The following is a 16351-nucleotide window of genomic DNA, read 5'->3' as shown; positions in this document are numbered from 1 at the left end:
CGCTACGACCAATCAGAGCAAAGAGCAGGATGACGTCAGCCTGACAAGCCAATTAAAATGTATGTCGTCATGGCGTTAAGCCGCCCAACGACTCTCTAAACAGATAGAGCGCTGTGATTGGTGAACACAAACGGTGTTCGTAGTAGTAGTAGTAGTAAACCTTTATTTTACCAGGCAAGAATTGCTAAGAATACATTCTTATTAAGGCAATGGCCTGGTAGGAGGTGAAAGACCTCCTAAGGGGAAGGGAGAGGGGGAGTAGCTATAACATTAAAATATAGACAATAAAAGCACATACAACAGTGACACAAAAGACAAGAAGAATAGAGACAATAGGCCGACATAATGCAATGACATACCACAAAATTACAGTTAGTTTGACGTACAGTGACATACAACACGTTATGTAAGGACAGAGACACTAATAAAAAACAAAAAAAAAACCAGTAATACTAGACAACTATAAAAGAGACAGTAACAAAACAACAACAGTAACAGACAGTGTTAGTGAGGTTAGTGAGGTGACAGGATCAGAGAGAGCTTTGGCTGGGACAGCTGCAGGTATACTTTATGGATTTAGTTATGACATGTTTGGAGGAGCTGACAGAGGTGAGAGTTTGTAACTGTAGGGATTTTTGGAGTTGATTCCAGCTGTCGGCGGCTGCAACCTGGAAAGAGGAACGGCCCAGGGAAGAGTGTGCCCTTGGAGCATTTAACAGGATGAGAGGGGCAGAACGGGTGTTGTGTATAGACTCAAAAAGTTCCTATGGCTCGTTTCTAGACCCACCTACGGAGCAAATACTATATCTGCTTCCACTAGGGTGCAGCTAGATTTATAGGCTACAAAAATAGATAAAATAGACAATTTCTATAAAATACATCTGTTATAATCAATCATGAATTCTATATTCATCACTTATGTTTTTATAAGCCCTTAATATGTTTTGATTGCAAAATCGGACTTTATAAAGTATGGAGGTACCAAAGCAGGCATCAGTGGCATGAAAAGGAAAGACTGACGTCAAGTACAAAGTGTGTGTTATTAAATCCCACTGTCATAGTTTGTCTCATTTCCTGTTTTACTCTGAAGTTCAGTGTCCTGTCTTGTCTTTACCTCACGTGTCTGACCTGTGTTGTTTTCCTCACCCGTGCCTTGTTTCTCCTCCTGTATTTAACCCATTGTCTTTGTTGTTGCCCTGTTTCCATGGCACCTTGTGAGTTTCAATGAATGATTTTGTTTTCACCACACTAGTTTTTTTTTGTCTGTGTCTACATCTGGGTCCAGATGAATGAGCATCACTGCAATTATTCTCTCTACAAACTATTTATTATTAATTTATAAAGACTTAATATGAATATGTGAGTGTATGAAATTCATTCACTGGCTCCACAGGAAGTTGGCCAGTCGAGGAACTCGTCTCAGCTTCTGCTCGACTTCGCGGTATTTCTGAGCAGCTGCCTTCGTGAATCTGGAACAAACACAAACACACACAGGTGCACATGAGTAATCAGATTACATCCGTTTGGAGTCACCGTGTTGCTCTGCTGTGTGTGTGTGTGTGTGAGTACATGTGGAGCCGTTTCTGGGTTTCTTGTATCCACAGTTCTTTCTTGGAGCAGAAGTCCTTGAACTCGGCCTCCAGCCTCCTGGTCTTCTCCACGGTGGTCGTCTGGTACCACTGCTGCTTCTCCTCCAGGTCGTCAGTCTCCTAAAACACAGAGGTGTGTGTCCGTTCAGGTAACAGCCGAGCATAATGTCTGCATACATAAACAAACACTGGACATGCATGAAGCATCTCGCCTTGGAGAAAATGTTGAAATGTTGGGGACAGAGGTGAAACAGCAGGTTACGTCACACCTCATGAAGAGATAATTTATAGTTTTAGGCGAGGCAGCATCCCCGGAAAAGGCCATTTTGTGATATTTTGCTTCCTAAACATGTCTTCTTTCAAACTGGTGGCAATAAAATGTCAGTAACACACAATTTGTTGTTCATTTTACTTCATTTTGCCTGATTGCGTCTGTAAATTCTTCATAAATTCGCCAAAAGTTAGTACTTATGGCACAGCTTACTACTCTGTATGTGTGTAGTTGTGTTCATTTCATATGGACAACTTCATGCTGTGTTGTTCAGTTATTATCAGTCATGTGTTTATAGGATGTCCATTACTAATGCTTTGATTAGGTGTTGTGTTTGTAAATAGCAGTTTCAAATTGTCTTTAAGGCCGTTTTTCTTACACACCAAGATATGAAATACACATTTCCCTCGTACCTACACTCACCAAACTTGTCCGTCTTGTATTGAAGCTCCTCGAAGCTCCTCTTCCTGGTTCGCCCAACCGGGAAGAGGAGCTTCGAGAAGCTTCCGCTACAAAACAAGCTTGAAATATAGACTTATTACATTTTTTTGGGGCAATTTCGCATTTCGGGGCTTCAATACAAGACGGACATTACATACGAGCAGCATGGAGGTATTTGGATGTTTTTTGGTGTGTCTTTTTGTTACTAAGACAGTTGGTATCCATTTGTAACCATCATATGGACATGCACTGCTACGCCGAGACCCCCTGTAACTCAGAGAAGCCACGGAGGACTCTGAAACTTCTCCCAGCCCTTAGTCCACATGAGGGGGAGGAGATAATGAGTGAAATTTCAATTTTGGGTGAACTATCCCTTTAACAACGGGGCTGTGAGCAACGTCTTGAGCGAACTCTGGGTGCTCTCTACCTTTCTGAGGGATTCCTGCACCAGGTCAAAGTGCTCCAGCAGCTTCTGTTTGAAGATGGTGAGACAGTTCTGCTGCAGCTGCCGGGCGTCCTCGGGGCTCAGAGAGTCGGACTTGTCCAGCTGGATCTGGAGCGTCGACAGGATGTCCGCCTCCCTCTCCTCTAGGAAACTCTGCTCCTCCTCGGCCAGACGCTGCTCCTCCTCCTGCAGCGCAGCAACAAGTGTCTGGTTGAGGTGAACACGCTTCACTGACCTGCTCATCCAGACTTCTGCAAACCATTTGTTCATCACACGCCGTACGTACACTACATGCCGGCTTTTCGTTTGTTCAATTGGCTGAATTAGCCTTACTTTATGTTACTCTGTAAAGATTGAATCTATTGTTTTAGTTGTTAAAGCAGAAGTAAGCGGAATGTTTGTGTTAATATAAGTCTTAAATAGTTGTATCTTCCGACAGCAATCACTTCTATAGAGTGTTTGGTCTGAAACACGGGTCTGTCAGTCACTCTGCTCTGCTCTGAGCCCAGGAGAAAACTTTCCTTGTATCCTACAACCTTTATCCAATGAGGAGAGAGAACGGCATAAAGGGGCAGTCCTCTCTGTGTGTGCAGCCAAGGGATGCGCCTGAATGTGGTGACGTAGGGACGAGGGCGGGGACTGCTAACTCCATCTGCTGACAGGAAGTTAGACAAAACCACCGGATCGCTTACTGAAGCTTTAAGTGTTAAGTGAATGTGTTTATTGCTATTTTATATTTTGTGTATTTGATTACATTCATGCACAAACGGACAACGAGGAGTTTGCTTTTGGTTCTAAAAGAGTCTCATATTAATGTGGATGAATCTACGTTACCACTTGTTAATGGCTCCATTTTCGATAAATATATCGTTTTGTCTTTATCGTTATTTCGTTATTCGGTTTCGCGGACGCTGCCCGGCGGGTCATGGGAATAACGCCACCGAATCGCCGTTTATGGTCAGACGACGGTATCTGATCGTCTTCGAACCTCCAACTTGACATTCTTGATTTGAAAACATTCTTTTCACTTTCGTCCGTCTTGTGCCGGTCCAAGAATTTCATGGGAAATGCAGTGTGAAAACTCCTCGTCCCTTAAACAAATAAATCAGCAGTTACTCAGTACTTGAGTAGTTTTTTCACCAAGTACTTTCTAACTCTTACTCAAGTAAATATTTGGATGGCTACTTTTGACTTTTACTTGAGTAATATTATTCTAAAGTAACTATACTCTTACTTGAGTAAAGTTTTTGCCTCCTCTATCCACTTCTGCATAAAGGCCATCAAACTGGGAATCGTTTTGTTATCATCCCACTGATACAAGCACATTATATACACATGTAGTCTGTGTGTGTGTGTGTGTGTGTGTGTGTGTGTGTGTGTCTAACCATGTCCTCTTGGCGGCCGGCGGCCTTGGCAGCTCCTGCAGTGTCACCTGAGGACGGGAACAGCGTGAAGTTCTGCTGGTATTGCTCTCTCTCCTTAACCACGATGCCGATCACCTGCTCACACAGGAAACATGGAACACGTCTCAAGTTTATTTCATTCATGTAGCAACTTAAAATCCAAACGGTCTTCAACCTTCAGGAGGTTTTGCACCAAAGTGCTTTATGAAAACAAACGTAAACGTATGTTCAAGCTTGACATAACAACACGCTAAAAAGTAAAAATGGATAGATATCACCATGAAACATCCCAAGTTTATCACTTACATGAAGACAATTATTTTTTGTATTACAAGTTTTGTCAAATGTTATGTTTAAATATGTAAATGAGGCAATATCTAATTAAATATGCGCTAATTTGCATATATTTCCAGAACCGAAATCTGAACAATGGATAAAGCTACTTTCAAACTTCTTGTTTTATTTTGCTGACATCAGAGTCACAAGTTTTTACAGAGGAGGATTGTGGATATCTCTTTTTATCACTCTGTAAATGAGGAAATACTGTCACCATCCCTAAAAATCAACAATCCCCTCTGTAAAAACCTTCAGGATATAGAAAGGGATCAAAGTGGAAGGTTTGGTGTCTGTAAGTGCTGCTGAAGTGGAGATTTCTAGAGAGGAGTCTGAGTCTGAAAAACTCTTTTTGTACTGTAAAATTACATAGATTGATATTTTAAATCGTACTTTCATTAAATCGTACAACCATTTGTTGCTGATACAAAGGAAATGACAGTTTTTGGGTGAATGTCTGAACATCCTCACCTCTGACTTCGACATGAAGATCTCTGTTATCACCTCCTTCTCGTCCTCCTTCAGCTCCTTCATTAGTTCCTCCAGCCGCTCTTTTCTGAACATTTTCACACAGGGACACACCTTCACCCCACCACACACACACACACACACACACACACACACACACACACACACACACACACAGACACACGAATGGTTTTATCATGATGTAATAAGGCAGTGTTACTCATTGCGCGGCTCGTGAGCCACATGCGGCTCGTCAAGCTATAATTGGTGGCTCGCTTGGAAGCTTCCTATGTGGTAACACAGCCAATACATTTTTTCAAATGTGCTACATAAACATACAGCACTGCACTACAAAAACACAAACATCCTAATCTACTTCTCCCTTCACCCAAATAATGAAGGTGAAAGGAAGTATTTTAAGCCTTAGCCTAATCAGAGACGTTCTAATATTGGCCTAATGGTCATCCCTAAAGGGGGCATTGTCAAACCTGGCAACGCAGCCCGCAGGCCATGTGGCATTGTTTACAACACTTGACCGCAGCACACGTTTGCAGGCAGGCTACGTATAGGTCCCCTAGCTCCGCTAGCCAGCGTGATGGACCGTTTTTAACAAGAAAAAGGAGAGAAACCAGCTTAAAAACCAGACGGACAGACACACAGTGTTGTAATGAATAGTGGAGTGGGTGAGGAAAATGAGTCTGAGGAAGCAGCAAACAAAAACCAGCACGAAGACACTAGAGAGGGGATGAAGGCAAACGGTGTACCCAGTAAGAAACGAAAAAATAGGTAGCACAAGATGAGCACAGAAAATTTCAAGACAAGTGGGCAGACAAATTTTTATTTGTTCGGCATGAACCCTCTGTGTTTAATATGCAACAAACCCTCACTGTGATTGACAACAAACTACATTAAGAAAGTCAAGGACATGCATGGCCAGCTTCCCCTCATCCCAGTATTAAGGTAAATATGGTCTTAAATGAAAATGTATTGGCTGTGTTGTTTCTTTTTTGGTCCAATTTATATGTAGAAATGCACATTTGCAAAAGTGACTTAGTATGTTGTCGCCAAAGTGGCTCTCCCCTTGATTTTGCACTGCCAATATGGCTCTTGTGAAAAAAATAGTGAGGATCACTGTAATAAGGTAATGTTATTGTGTTATATTAGGTCTGTGCTCTGTGCTGGCTGTCTGTACCTGCACATTTCATACGGCAAGCATTAACTCAATGTGCTTCAGAATAAAAGCAAGATGCAATACATGTGAGTACTACATATTAAAAGAAAAGCTAGTGCATATCACCTGGGCGCTGTGCAGGACGTCCGGTTTGGTCCTCAGCTCCTCCGGCTTGATGAAGGTCATCTTGGTGCAGACGGGTCTGTGGTCCTCCAGGTGCTGCGTCATCTCGATCCGTCCCGCCGTCGTGCAGAACTCGCGCTTGGCCAAGTCTTCAAACCCCGTTTTGGATCGGTCCCTTTCGTAACACTCCACCACCTTTTGGTTGCACAAATACACAAATACACACACACATTTGAATACAAAACAAAGTTAGACAGAAAACAAATCTCCATGGGTTCTAATTTCACATCTGAAACTGTGATGCAAACTAATGAAAAACTAAAAAAAAACTATCTATATAGTAACTATCGATCATCTCTCTCAGCCAATCACAAACAGCCTCGGCATCAGTTGTGTTAATTATAAGAGATCTGCTTCTTTCTGTTACACTGAAACCATGAAGAGCTCTAATGCTTTAACTGAAATTACTGTAATAAACTGGAGAGCTTCAGCCTGCACCTTTTTGATCTATGTAATATTTATGAACGAAGTTTGAACTAAGGAATGTTTTATTGAAGGTCCATTGATTGTGATCGATGCTCTACTGTAAATAATTTGTGCACAAGATCAAATAAACTAAACCAGATAGATAGATAGGGAGTACATATTCGGTTCATCTCAGAAAATTCACCCCGTTACACAGGGTTTAGATATAGCTTCCTAAATGTGAGCGTCTTTATTAGTGGAAAAATTGTGTTTTTTGTTTTTTACACTGGACAACGGTTCTCAGCGCATCAGGACAAACCTGATTAACGATATTAGTAACCTCCACTCAGGTTACGTTTACATCACTTTTTATTTCGCGTTTAGACGAGCGTTTTTGGGGTGGAAATCTGCGTGCATACGGAGACGCAAGAGTCTGTGGAATTCAATGTTGTATGCACGCCAGGCGCCTTTACAACACACAACATCACCAAGTCCGCACGTCTGTCTGTGTACAACCCAGAATGTTTTCCTCTTCTTCTTCTTCTTCTTCTTGATTTCCGGCAGGCTGTACGCCGGCCATTGTAACGCTGCCTTCCGTGCCCTCCACAGGTCGTAGCAATCTGAGCAGACTTTTGCGTTTTCACCCTTTACATGGGGACGCAACAGCGGAGCGTTTTCATCCGCAAGCGTTGTCGTGTAAACAGGGCCTCAGACTACTTCTGCTTCATCAGTCCATAGAGGTCTGTTTGTGTTACCATATATTCTGCCACTGTGAGCTTGGACCTCCTGGAACAAAACATCAGTTTCCTCCTGGGAGGAGGTTTGGCCGTCTGGCATTGCTGTCTCCTGTATCCATGTTGAAATATTAAATGACAAAACTGCAGTGCGCTTCGCCTTCAGCTAATTTAAAGGTGTGGAGAGGAGCTCATTTGAATCGACTGTGTTAAGGGAATAGTTCACCGATGCTTCAATACTCTGGAGTAGTTTTTTATTCCTCAAAGTGCATCTGGAGACCTGGGAGGCCGGTTCCTAGTCCAACCAAAACTTTATATGAGAATAATAGGACCCGACACAAAAACGTCCATAAAACTACACAAAAAACATTTAATATTCCTCCACACTGCTCGTCCACTGCAATCCAAGTGTCCTGAAGGGAGATAGTCCAGAGTTTACCACCAGGCAAATTCAATACAGGACTGTTGAGGCTGTAAAAATGTCCTAAATGAGGTAGTTTCCAGTAAACTCTGGACTATCTCCCTTCAGGACACTTGGATTGCAGTGGACGAGCAGTGTGGAGGAATATTAAATGTTTTTTGTGTAGTTTTATGGACGTTTTTGTGTCGGGCCCTATTACTCTCATATAAAGTTTTGGTTGGACTAGGAACCGGCCTCCCGGGTCTCCAGATGCACTTTGAGGAATAAAAAACTACTCCATCATCTACCTTGAACACTTGCTGCTCTCTGCTCTGGTATTTCCCTGCGTTCGGGTCCGGAGGGTTGAAAACGACGTGTCGGTAGTAGAGCTTGTCGGGCCGGCCGCCGTACACGTCCGTCATCTCGCCCGGCGACACCACCCGCCGCACCAGACCGTCCACGCGGCCGAAGCGGAACTCCAGGTCGTGAACAGAGTCGGCGCTGAGGCTCTGGTACCGGTGAGCTGGGAGAAGAAGAACGGTGTTGGAGGTCAGAGGTCAAGACAACCTGCAAGATTTGGTGTTTTACTCCAAATCTACTGTCGTTTTATCAGTTGTGATCTTTGAACTGAAGTGTGACTCACATACGAGGTGGGAGCTCCTGTTGCGGTTGAAGCGTTCTGTGGTGAAGCCGTCGACCTTGTTGACCTCCCTCTCCTCCATGTGGTCGTTCCTGTGTCGATACCACTCCTTCACCAGGACCACCTCAGAGTCTTAAAGACACACACACACACACACACATGCACAAGTTTCATCAGGTTTCCTCTAAAAAGGGAAAAAGGAAATCAGAGATTCTTTTCAACGCTCCCATTCTGGGTCTCTGTACCCAGAATGGGAGCAGAGACAGACGTGGCCGCACTTAGAGGCTGATAATTCAAATTCTGTAAGTCTCTCTGATATTTTGAGCACATTGTGAGAGACAGAACAAGTTTGTCTACGAATTTGGAAAAAATCATGTGTGCAGAGTGTAAATTGTGGCCGGGAGGAGTGTGGAAAGAGAAAAAATCTGGAATTTTTCTGGGTTCCTTCCCACTCAACCGATGATGTCACCCACTCTGACACGAACATTCCGTGCAATACACACCCATTATAATCTCATAATTTCTCCAAAAATGATCATGGTCATTGATCAGGGATTGTTCAAAAACTATATGACCTATTTACAGAAAAGGAAATCAGAGAGTCTTTTCAATGCTCACATTCTGGGTCTCTGTAGGTAGTGAGCCGTGTGACCAGGCCGTCTGGCCTCAGGTACGGAGCGAACCTCTGCAGCTCGGCCTCTTTGTACCGGGTCAGCCTGTGTCCTCCAGGCCAGCAGGTCTCCAGGTCTGAGAGAGAGGAGAGGCACAAGCTCTGTTGCTGTTTTCACTCGGCTTGATTCAAACTCGTGGTTTTTTATGTTTGTGTCTGGGTGTCACTAGTTCATTTATAAACAAAAGAACACATACAAACTTTAACAACAGTGTCTCTAGTTTGAATAGCAACATCCAGCATTAGTGGAGAAAACCTGTATGTGGAGTTTCAGTACCTTTCTCTGAGATGATGATGTCACCGACCCAGGACCGCGGCATCTTATGACCCCGCTGCTTCTTCTCCACCTGCAACCACACAACATGAATATGACGATTGGCTTATAAAACTGGATATGGTGTGTATGTCTAGAAGAAAAAAAAGCACACTAAAAATCCATCCAGATCCAGCGCAGGGTTTTCCCTGCCTGTCTAAGACCAAGGCGCCGCCTTGGTGGTTTTGGCCGCCACCTTGGTTAAAGCTTGTGTACATGGGGGCCGTTCAGATGTAGCGTCTTTGGCGCGCATTACTTTCAACATGGACGCGCAGTGTGCGCGCTTACAACCCAAAGCACCCTGGATAAGCAATAATCCGAAACACTGCAAGAGAATCAACAATCGAAAAATGAAAATGGACATTTTTGTCCACATCAGGCACAAGGGTTGGTGGGTTTTTCAAAGAGACGTGTGATTGATTATCTCTGTGCCACCTAGATTGTGTTTATTGGGGGAAATATGATTACCATGGAAATAACTCATAACAAAAGGTGTAAAAAAAGATAAAACAAGTAATGACAATAAGAAAACAGTCTCCAGCATCGCCCTTCCTCCTGCCGTCCCAGCTGAGTCTTACTTTGGGACCGTAGCTGCTATAAGGTGATAAGGTGAGCTATGTACACACACACACACACACACACACACATATACACACACACAGACCTCAGTGTCTTGGATCGTTCGGTCCAGCTGCAACAAGACCGGTTCCCACATGTTTAAATCTTCCAGGTCATACACCATGTCCTACACAGAGAGAGAGAACGTATCCATTGTCTCTTGCTTTAGACTAAAACAACATATATTATATAACGTCTATGGTGGTGGTGGACTCACCGTGCAGCCGCCGCTGCAGTCCTGCATGTTGACGTAGTAGTTGCGGTGGTTCCACGCGCTCTCGATGCCCAGGAAGTAGTGGTGTCCGGTGTCGTAGCTGAGCCCGGTCAGAGGCTCGATGAAGAAGTTCTCCTCGACACAGTTACTCCCCGTCAACACCAGCACCCAGCAGTGGACCCTCAGCCCCCGCAGCGGGTCGGCCAGCCGCCGCTCAGTCTCCTACAGGACAGAGGAGACACAGGAGGCTTTAATATCTACACCAGAGGAAACTGCTGGTGCTCACAGGGCTTTGATTACATATTAGCAACCTTTTTTTTATTTTATCTCACAGTTTTACTCAGATGCTCTTACATCTTCTTCTGTTTTAACTCTTTTTTCCCATCTTTCTTATCTTATTGTATCTCATGTTATTTGTTTTTATCATTCATACCCCACTTTTATTTATTTTATCTCATTAACTGCATCCTGCACTTTAATCTCCAGAGTCCCAGTGGTCTCAGTCTGTTGTTGGGTTCTTGTGTTTCAGCCTGTGTTGCTGTAATTCTTTGGCGCTCCATCTTTTATGGTTTATGGCATTTGTGACTTTTTGTCTCTTTTATGTTGTTTTGTGCAGCACTTTAAAAATGTGTGTTTTTAAAGGTGCTATATAAATAAAGTTATTATTATCATCAATCAACCAATATGACTTGTTTCACACTAAATTCAGCAGTGTTTATTCTGATCAATGAATATTCATCGTTTCCTTCATTACATATGAAAGTCAATTCAATCCTTTCGGCTCAGACGTTCAGGATAAAACAAGATAATAATCAAAACAACATAATCTTTGTTCACACTTTGTAGAACTGTGTAGGCGTTGCAACATTACCTTCTGTTGTTTTTCTTTCTCCAGCAGTGCGGCCTTCGCTTCCTCTCGCCGCACCAGAAACTGACTCTTGAACTCGTAATCCCAGTCGCGTCTCTGTAGGTATTTATTCTCCAGAGCCTCCTGGTCCAACATCACAGTCTGTACAGGAAAATACAACACATTTAATACTAGAACATTTCCTCTAGGGCTTAGAGGTTACCACGGCAACTTGAGGTGGTTGCCAATGACGATAGGGGCCCCCCAGGCTGAGGCAGACAGAAACGTGGAGAAAAAGAGCGTTTTCTGCCTCTGCACTGGTCTCACATTTAGGCTTACTCTGACAAAACGGTAGCTCCTATTAGAAAAAAACACAGACCATCATCGCTGTAAGGACTTCCTGAACGATTTGGTGTGATTTTGGTGTTTCTACGGTAAAAATTTGGAGACACTTGTGAGTTTAAAACAGGTGTCCGTTCTGCTTCTCTCAGAAAATCTTTGTATTGGAGTCAATGAGGAGCAGAGACAGACGTGGCCGCACTTAGAGGCTGATAATTCAAATTCTGTAAGTCTCTCTGATATTTTGAGCACATGGTGAGAGACAGAACAAGTTTGTCTACAAATTTGGAAAAAAAATCATGTGTGTAGAGTGTAAATTGTGTGCGGGAGGAGTGTGGAAAGAGAAAAAATCTGGAGTTTTTCTGGCATCTCTCCCACTCTGACTGATGATGTCACGCACTCTGACACGAACATTCCGTGCAATACACACCCATTATAATCTCATAATTTCTCCAAAAATGATCATGGTCACTGATCAGGGATTGATCAAAAACTATATGACCTGTCAAAACGTGGAATAATACACTAATACACAAGACTTGTGTCTACTGTTTAACGTTTAAATGAAGTCTCTAGGTGAAAGTATGCCTGAGCAGTAGACGAAAACTCCACTAGCCACTAGCACTGGTCAACTGTATAATGTGTAGTGTCTTTACAACATGGACGTATGGACAACGTAACGTTACATTTCTGATTAATCACTAATCCGGATCTTTTCAAACACCTCCAAACTGCACACAAGTAGAAACTAGGAAATGAAATTGTACTTTGCAGCGACCTCCTACCTGGATCTGGGAGTCCAGCGCAGGACAGTCCTGGTGGCTGTGGTCGCGCAGACACACGTCCTTGTCGGCGTAGCCGCTGACGCAGTAGGCGTTGAAGCCGGAGCCCAGCAGCAGGCTGCACAGCAGGGTGGCAAACTCAAAACACGTGGCTCTCTGACTCTGCAGCACCGACGTGGACGAGAACAGAAACCTGGGCTGGAGAGAAAAACACACACTGTCAGGATCTGGAAGGTGCATGTGTGTGTTTATTAGAGAATGAGGACACAGACATAAGAACTACAGGTAACTCCAGGAAAGTTGGACCGACCAGCTGCAGGACTAGAAACCAACAGCCTGGACTCTTGTTTGATGTTGCTATCACAGAGATCCAGGACGTCATCGTTTTCCCTCTTGTACAGTGGCAAAAGAAAGTACCGTATGTGAACCCTTTGGAGTTTCCTAGTTTTCTGCACAATGCTTTGCTTTCCATTGCAGGCCTGAAGTTTGCCACTCCACAACCCGAATGGGAAAATGTTTTGTGGACTGATGAAACTAAGATTTAATTTTTTGTATTTCTTTTAAATGAATGAATGAATTTGTTTGTATTTTACGTACGTATGGTGTAAAAATGGCGCTGCATGTAACCATCATGTCAGAGGGGAGGTACGGTGGAGGAGCATCATGGTTTAGGGCTCTGCAGCCTCAGGGCCTGGACAGTTTGATGACTTTATCAAAGCTTGAGACCTTTAGGAGCGGTCCAGTCAGAGCCCAGACCTGAACCCAATAGGGATGCTGTGGAATGACCTCCAGAGAGCCGTTCACACCAGACATCTCATAATAACAGGACCAATGGTCCAGAATTCATCCTGAGTGTTGATCAGTTCTGATCTGCAACTACAGGAAACGTCTGGTTGAGCTTCAACCAGTTATTAAATCTAAGGGTCCACTAGGCTACTTCTTCCACCTGCACTGAGAATGTTTAAAGGTTGAATATGTAGAATATTTATTAAAAGCTATATTTTTTCAAAAATAATACATACATGGGGCCTTTAGAGGGGTACAGAATGAAAGTATTGCTTTTCCATAAAAAATTTTTTTTTAGTCTGAATTATTATTTTTAATTTTTTTGACGGGCTCGACAATGACTTTCTGTCAACGTTCTGTTTACATTCGTACCTGCCCGTAGCCGACATGTGGCTCAGTTCTCCGCTGTTTTCCTGACTCCTCCCGGTCGGATGCGTTTGTTTCCAACCAAGCCTTTTTAATAATCAATCGGTGGATCAATGGATTATCATATACTTGTTAGGATGGGTGTATTTGTGTAGTCTTATCTGTCATGAACACGTTTATCGTCGCGGACTTTCGGTGCCACGGAGCTCCTTTTTTTTTTTTTTTTTTCCAACTTGACAAGAGCAGTGACAGCGGAGGCTCTGAGGCTCTGAGCAGCAGCAGAGAGCCTCCACTCTCCCTGTAACAAGCTACAAGTCATTTATTATGCTGTTAATGACGGTAAAAATGAAACATAAGGTAAATATCCTGCTTAGCTCTCCTCCTCTGCTGTCCTCTGATCAGAGCGGAGTCCCTAGCAACGGCCCGTTTTGCCTAGCAACGGTCTGGCAATCGACTGCTGGAATTCTTTTTCTGTTGTTTTTCTTGTAATTCTACATAGTCAACCTTTAATGGATATGTTCAATAAAGACATGAAATATTATAACTGATTGTGTGGTATCAGGTTAAACACATTGTGTTTGTTTATACTTGTGACTTAGATGTAGATCAGATCACATTAAATGACCGATTAATGCAGAAAACTAAGAAACGCCAAAGTGTTCACATCCTTCTTCTTTTCACTGTATGTTGTGTTCCATATATTCACATGTTGGGTCAAACCAAACCAAGAAATCTCTGGCAAAGCCTCATGGGATCTGTAGTCCAAAAGTCCTGTCATGACACACAACTTAATCACCAACATAAGTGTGTATTTATAGTGTGGTGTATTGTGTATTGCTTTTTCTCAGAAGAAAGACACATTTTCCTCCTGGGATCAATAAAGTCATTCTGATTCTATGTTTTATATCAAACACTTGATTGAAAAGTGTCTAAAGTCACTAAGAACCACTTTAACTGTGAGGAGTATTTAGTAATGAGAAGCTGTTTGGTTTGGTCTGAGAGATGTGAGGTTGTGTGTCTCTCTGACAGACACTGAGGACAGGTGGACTCTCACCAGGTTGCCCGGCGGCTCTAAAAGCTCCAGAGACAGGAAGTTGGCCACGAAGGAGGCGCTGCCGCCCCAGTCGAAGACGTCAGGGTGGACGGTCAGCGTGGGACGGAGAGTCGTACACACGAACTTCTGAATGTCAGAAAAACAAAACACACACTGATATTAGACAAGAGACAGAGACACCCTCTGACTTCATTTCTGGCTCAAACTCTGGTTCTGAACTTCATATGAAAGTCGACTGCACAACTTCCCCTCACTGATAACGAGTTGTGTTTCTACTGAAGTCATTAACACGCAATGAAACCAGTAAGTCTGCTCCATTGAATTTACCGTCAATATGAAGACTCATTCACTCACTGCCGCATTGAGCAATAGGACAATAGGAATGTTTTTATGCACATCTGTTTAAACTTTAGGCTACCCGTCCTAAATCATCACAACATGTCACAGAGACAGAGACACACTGGAGAGTTGAAGCTCAGCTGGAGTTTCTGCGTTACCTCGACGCCACACTCGTTGACGGGACACAGCAGCAGCGGCTTGCGGTCGGGAAACAGGAGGGAAAACTGACGCTGGAAGTTTTCTGCGGTTTCCACCAGTCGGTCCTCATCGGGACCGTTGGACGTGTAGGACTCAGGGTAGACCACCTCAAAGCTCAGGCTGGAGAAACACAATGTCATCTTGTGTGTGTGTAGTGTAGTGTAATTATGTAATACATTTTCACCTAATGATGTAATAACACCACATTTTGTAATAAAAAAATGTTAAGGTAATAATTTGATGCATTATGTAACAACTTATTACAAAATGCAGCAAAGAAGATCATTCTCTAAAGTAAATTCAGTGTCTAAGTTAGTTAGTTAGTTAGTTAGTTAGTTACAGTTTATTTCGGATATGTTAAAAGAAATAAAACATAATACAGTAATGGACAGACATAACAAATAAAAACTTTGCAAAGACGACACATGAACAAAAATAAAATAAAATAATTGAAAATAAAGATAATTTGATTTTTGTTTTTTTGTTTTTTCATATCCAAAAAGGAGTGGGAAGAAGTAAAATTTATTTACTCCCACCCCTTATTCATAAATTATCTATCAAACTACTGTATCTTGTCATTATAATCTATACAATAGGCTAAATGAATTTCAGTTTAAGTTTACCTAACTGGATTTATTCTAATATATTATCACTAATCTTTATCTCTCTGATATATATATAGATTTATTCAGTTAAAGGCGCTCAGGCAGGTGATTATGAAGCAAGCTAAAAGTAATTCAGTACTATGTATTCAGAATACATTATTTTCCTGCATAATCCAAATACATTACAGATTACATTTTAGGGCATGTAATCAGTAATCTGTAGGGGAATACATTGTGTGGATGCTCACACTGGTGGCGGCTCTGAGATCATGACACCACTGAGATCCTCGTCCAGCTCACTGTGATCCTCTGCTGTCGCACATCTGGGTTTCTTCGGCATCTTGTTGAACAGTAGTCGATGTGACAGCTACACACAGCTGAAGTTAAGTCACAGAATAACGAGTCAGGAAAACACGTTCACATGCACGTAACTGTCATCTCTATATAGGTGTAAGTAGACGACAGTGACACTATATTTCTAAGCCACTTATAGATTCTCTTTTATGTTTTTTATAACTCTTCCCCAACTGTTAGCATGTTAAATCCAGGTTAAAGACATTTCTCTTTCCATGTTGAGCTTTTTTAAAGAACCTTAAATCTTAGTCATCTTAATTGTTTTAATACAAATCAATATTTCATGCTGAAAACTCATATTTTATGCTCTATTTTTCTAGTTTTTATTTTATTATACTATTTGTTTCCCCCATACTTTCTTTCCCTTTTCTTCTTGCTTTTAA

At 42.5% G+C, this 16351-nt stretch overlaps 1 protein-coding gene across 1 annotated transcript; it reads right to left on the bottom strand.

Annotated features, from left to right (window-relative positions):
* Positions 1 to 1378: 1378 nt before the first annotated feature.
* On the bottom strand, positions 1379 to 15992 carry LOC146976818 (dynein regulatory complex subunit 7-like). The gene is made up of 17 exons (XM_085794296.1): positions 15863 to 15992; positions 14970 to 15129; positions 14473 to 14598; positions 12270 to 12464; positions 11170 to 11307; positions 10302 to 10520; positions 10131 to 10211; positions 9431 to 9500; positions 9102 to 9230; positions 8487 to 8615; positions 8152 to 8366; positions 6248 to 6439; positions 4954 to 5064; positions 4132 to 4245; positions 2729 to 2932; positions 1570 to 1709; positions 1379 to 1469 (listed from the first exon to the last, which is right to left on the bottom strand). Exons 1-17 carry the CDS (start codon positions 15952 to 15954, stop codon positions 1379 to 1381), a joined length of 2406 nt encoding a protein of 801 aa, XP_085650422.1. The 5' UTR covers positions 15955 to 15992.
* Between the last annotated feature and the right edge of the window lie 359 nt (positions 15993 to 16351).

Source organism: Trachurus japonicus, chromosome 12 (assembly GCF_045865225.1).
Source record: "Trachurus japonicus isolate A0001 chromosome 12, Traja_1.0".
Classification (NCBI taxonomy): Eukaryota; Metazoa; Chordata; class Actinopteri; order Carangiformes; family Carangidae; genus Trachurus; species Trachurus japonicus.
This window is presented reverse-complemented; position numbering and strand designations above follow the sequence as displayed.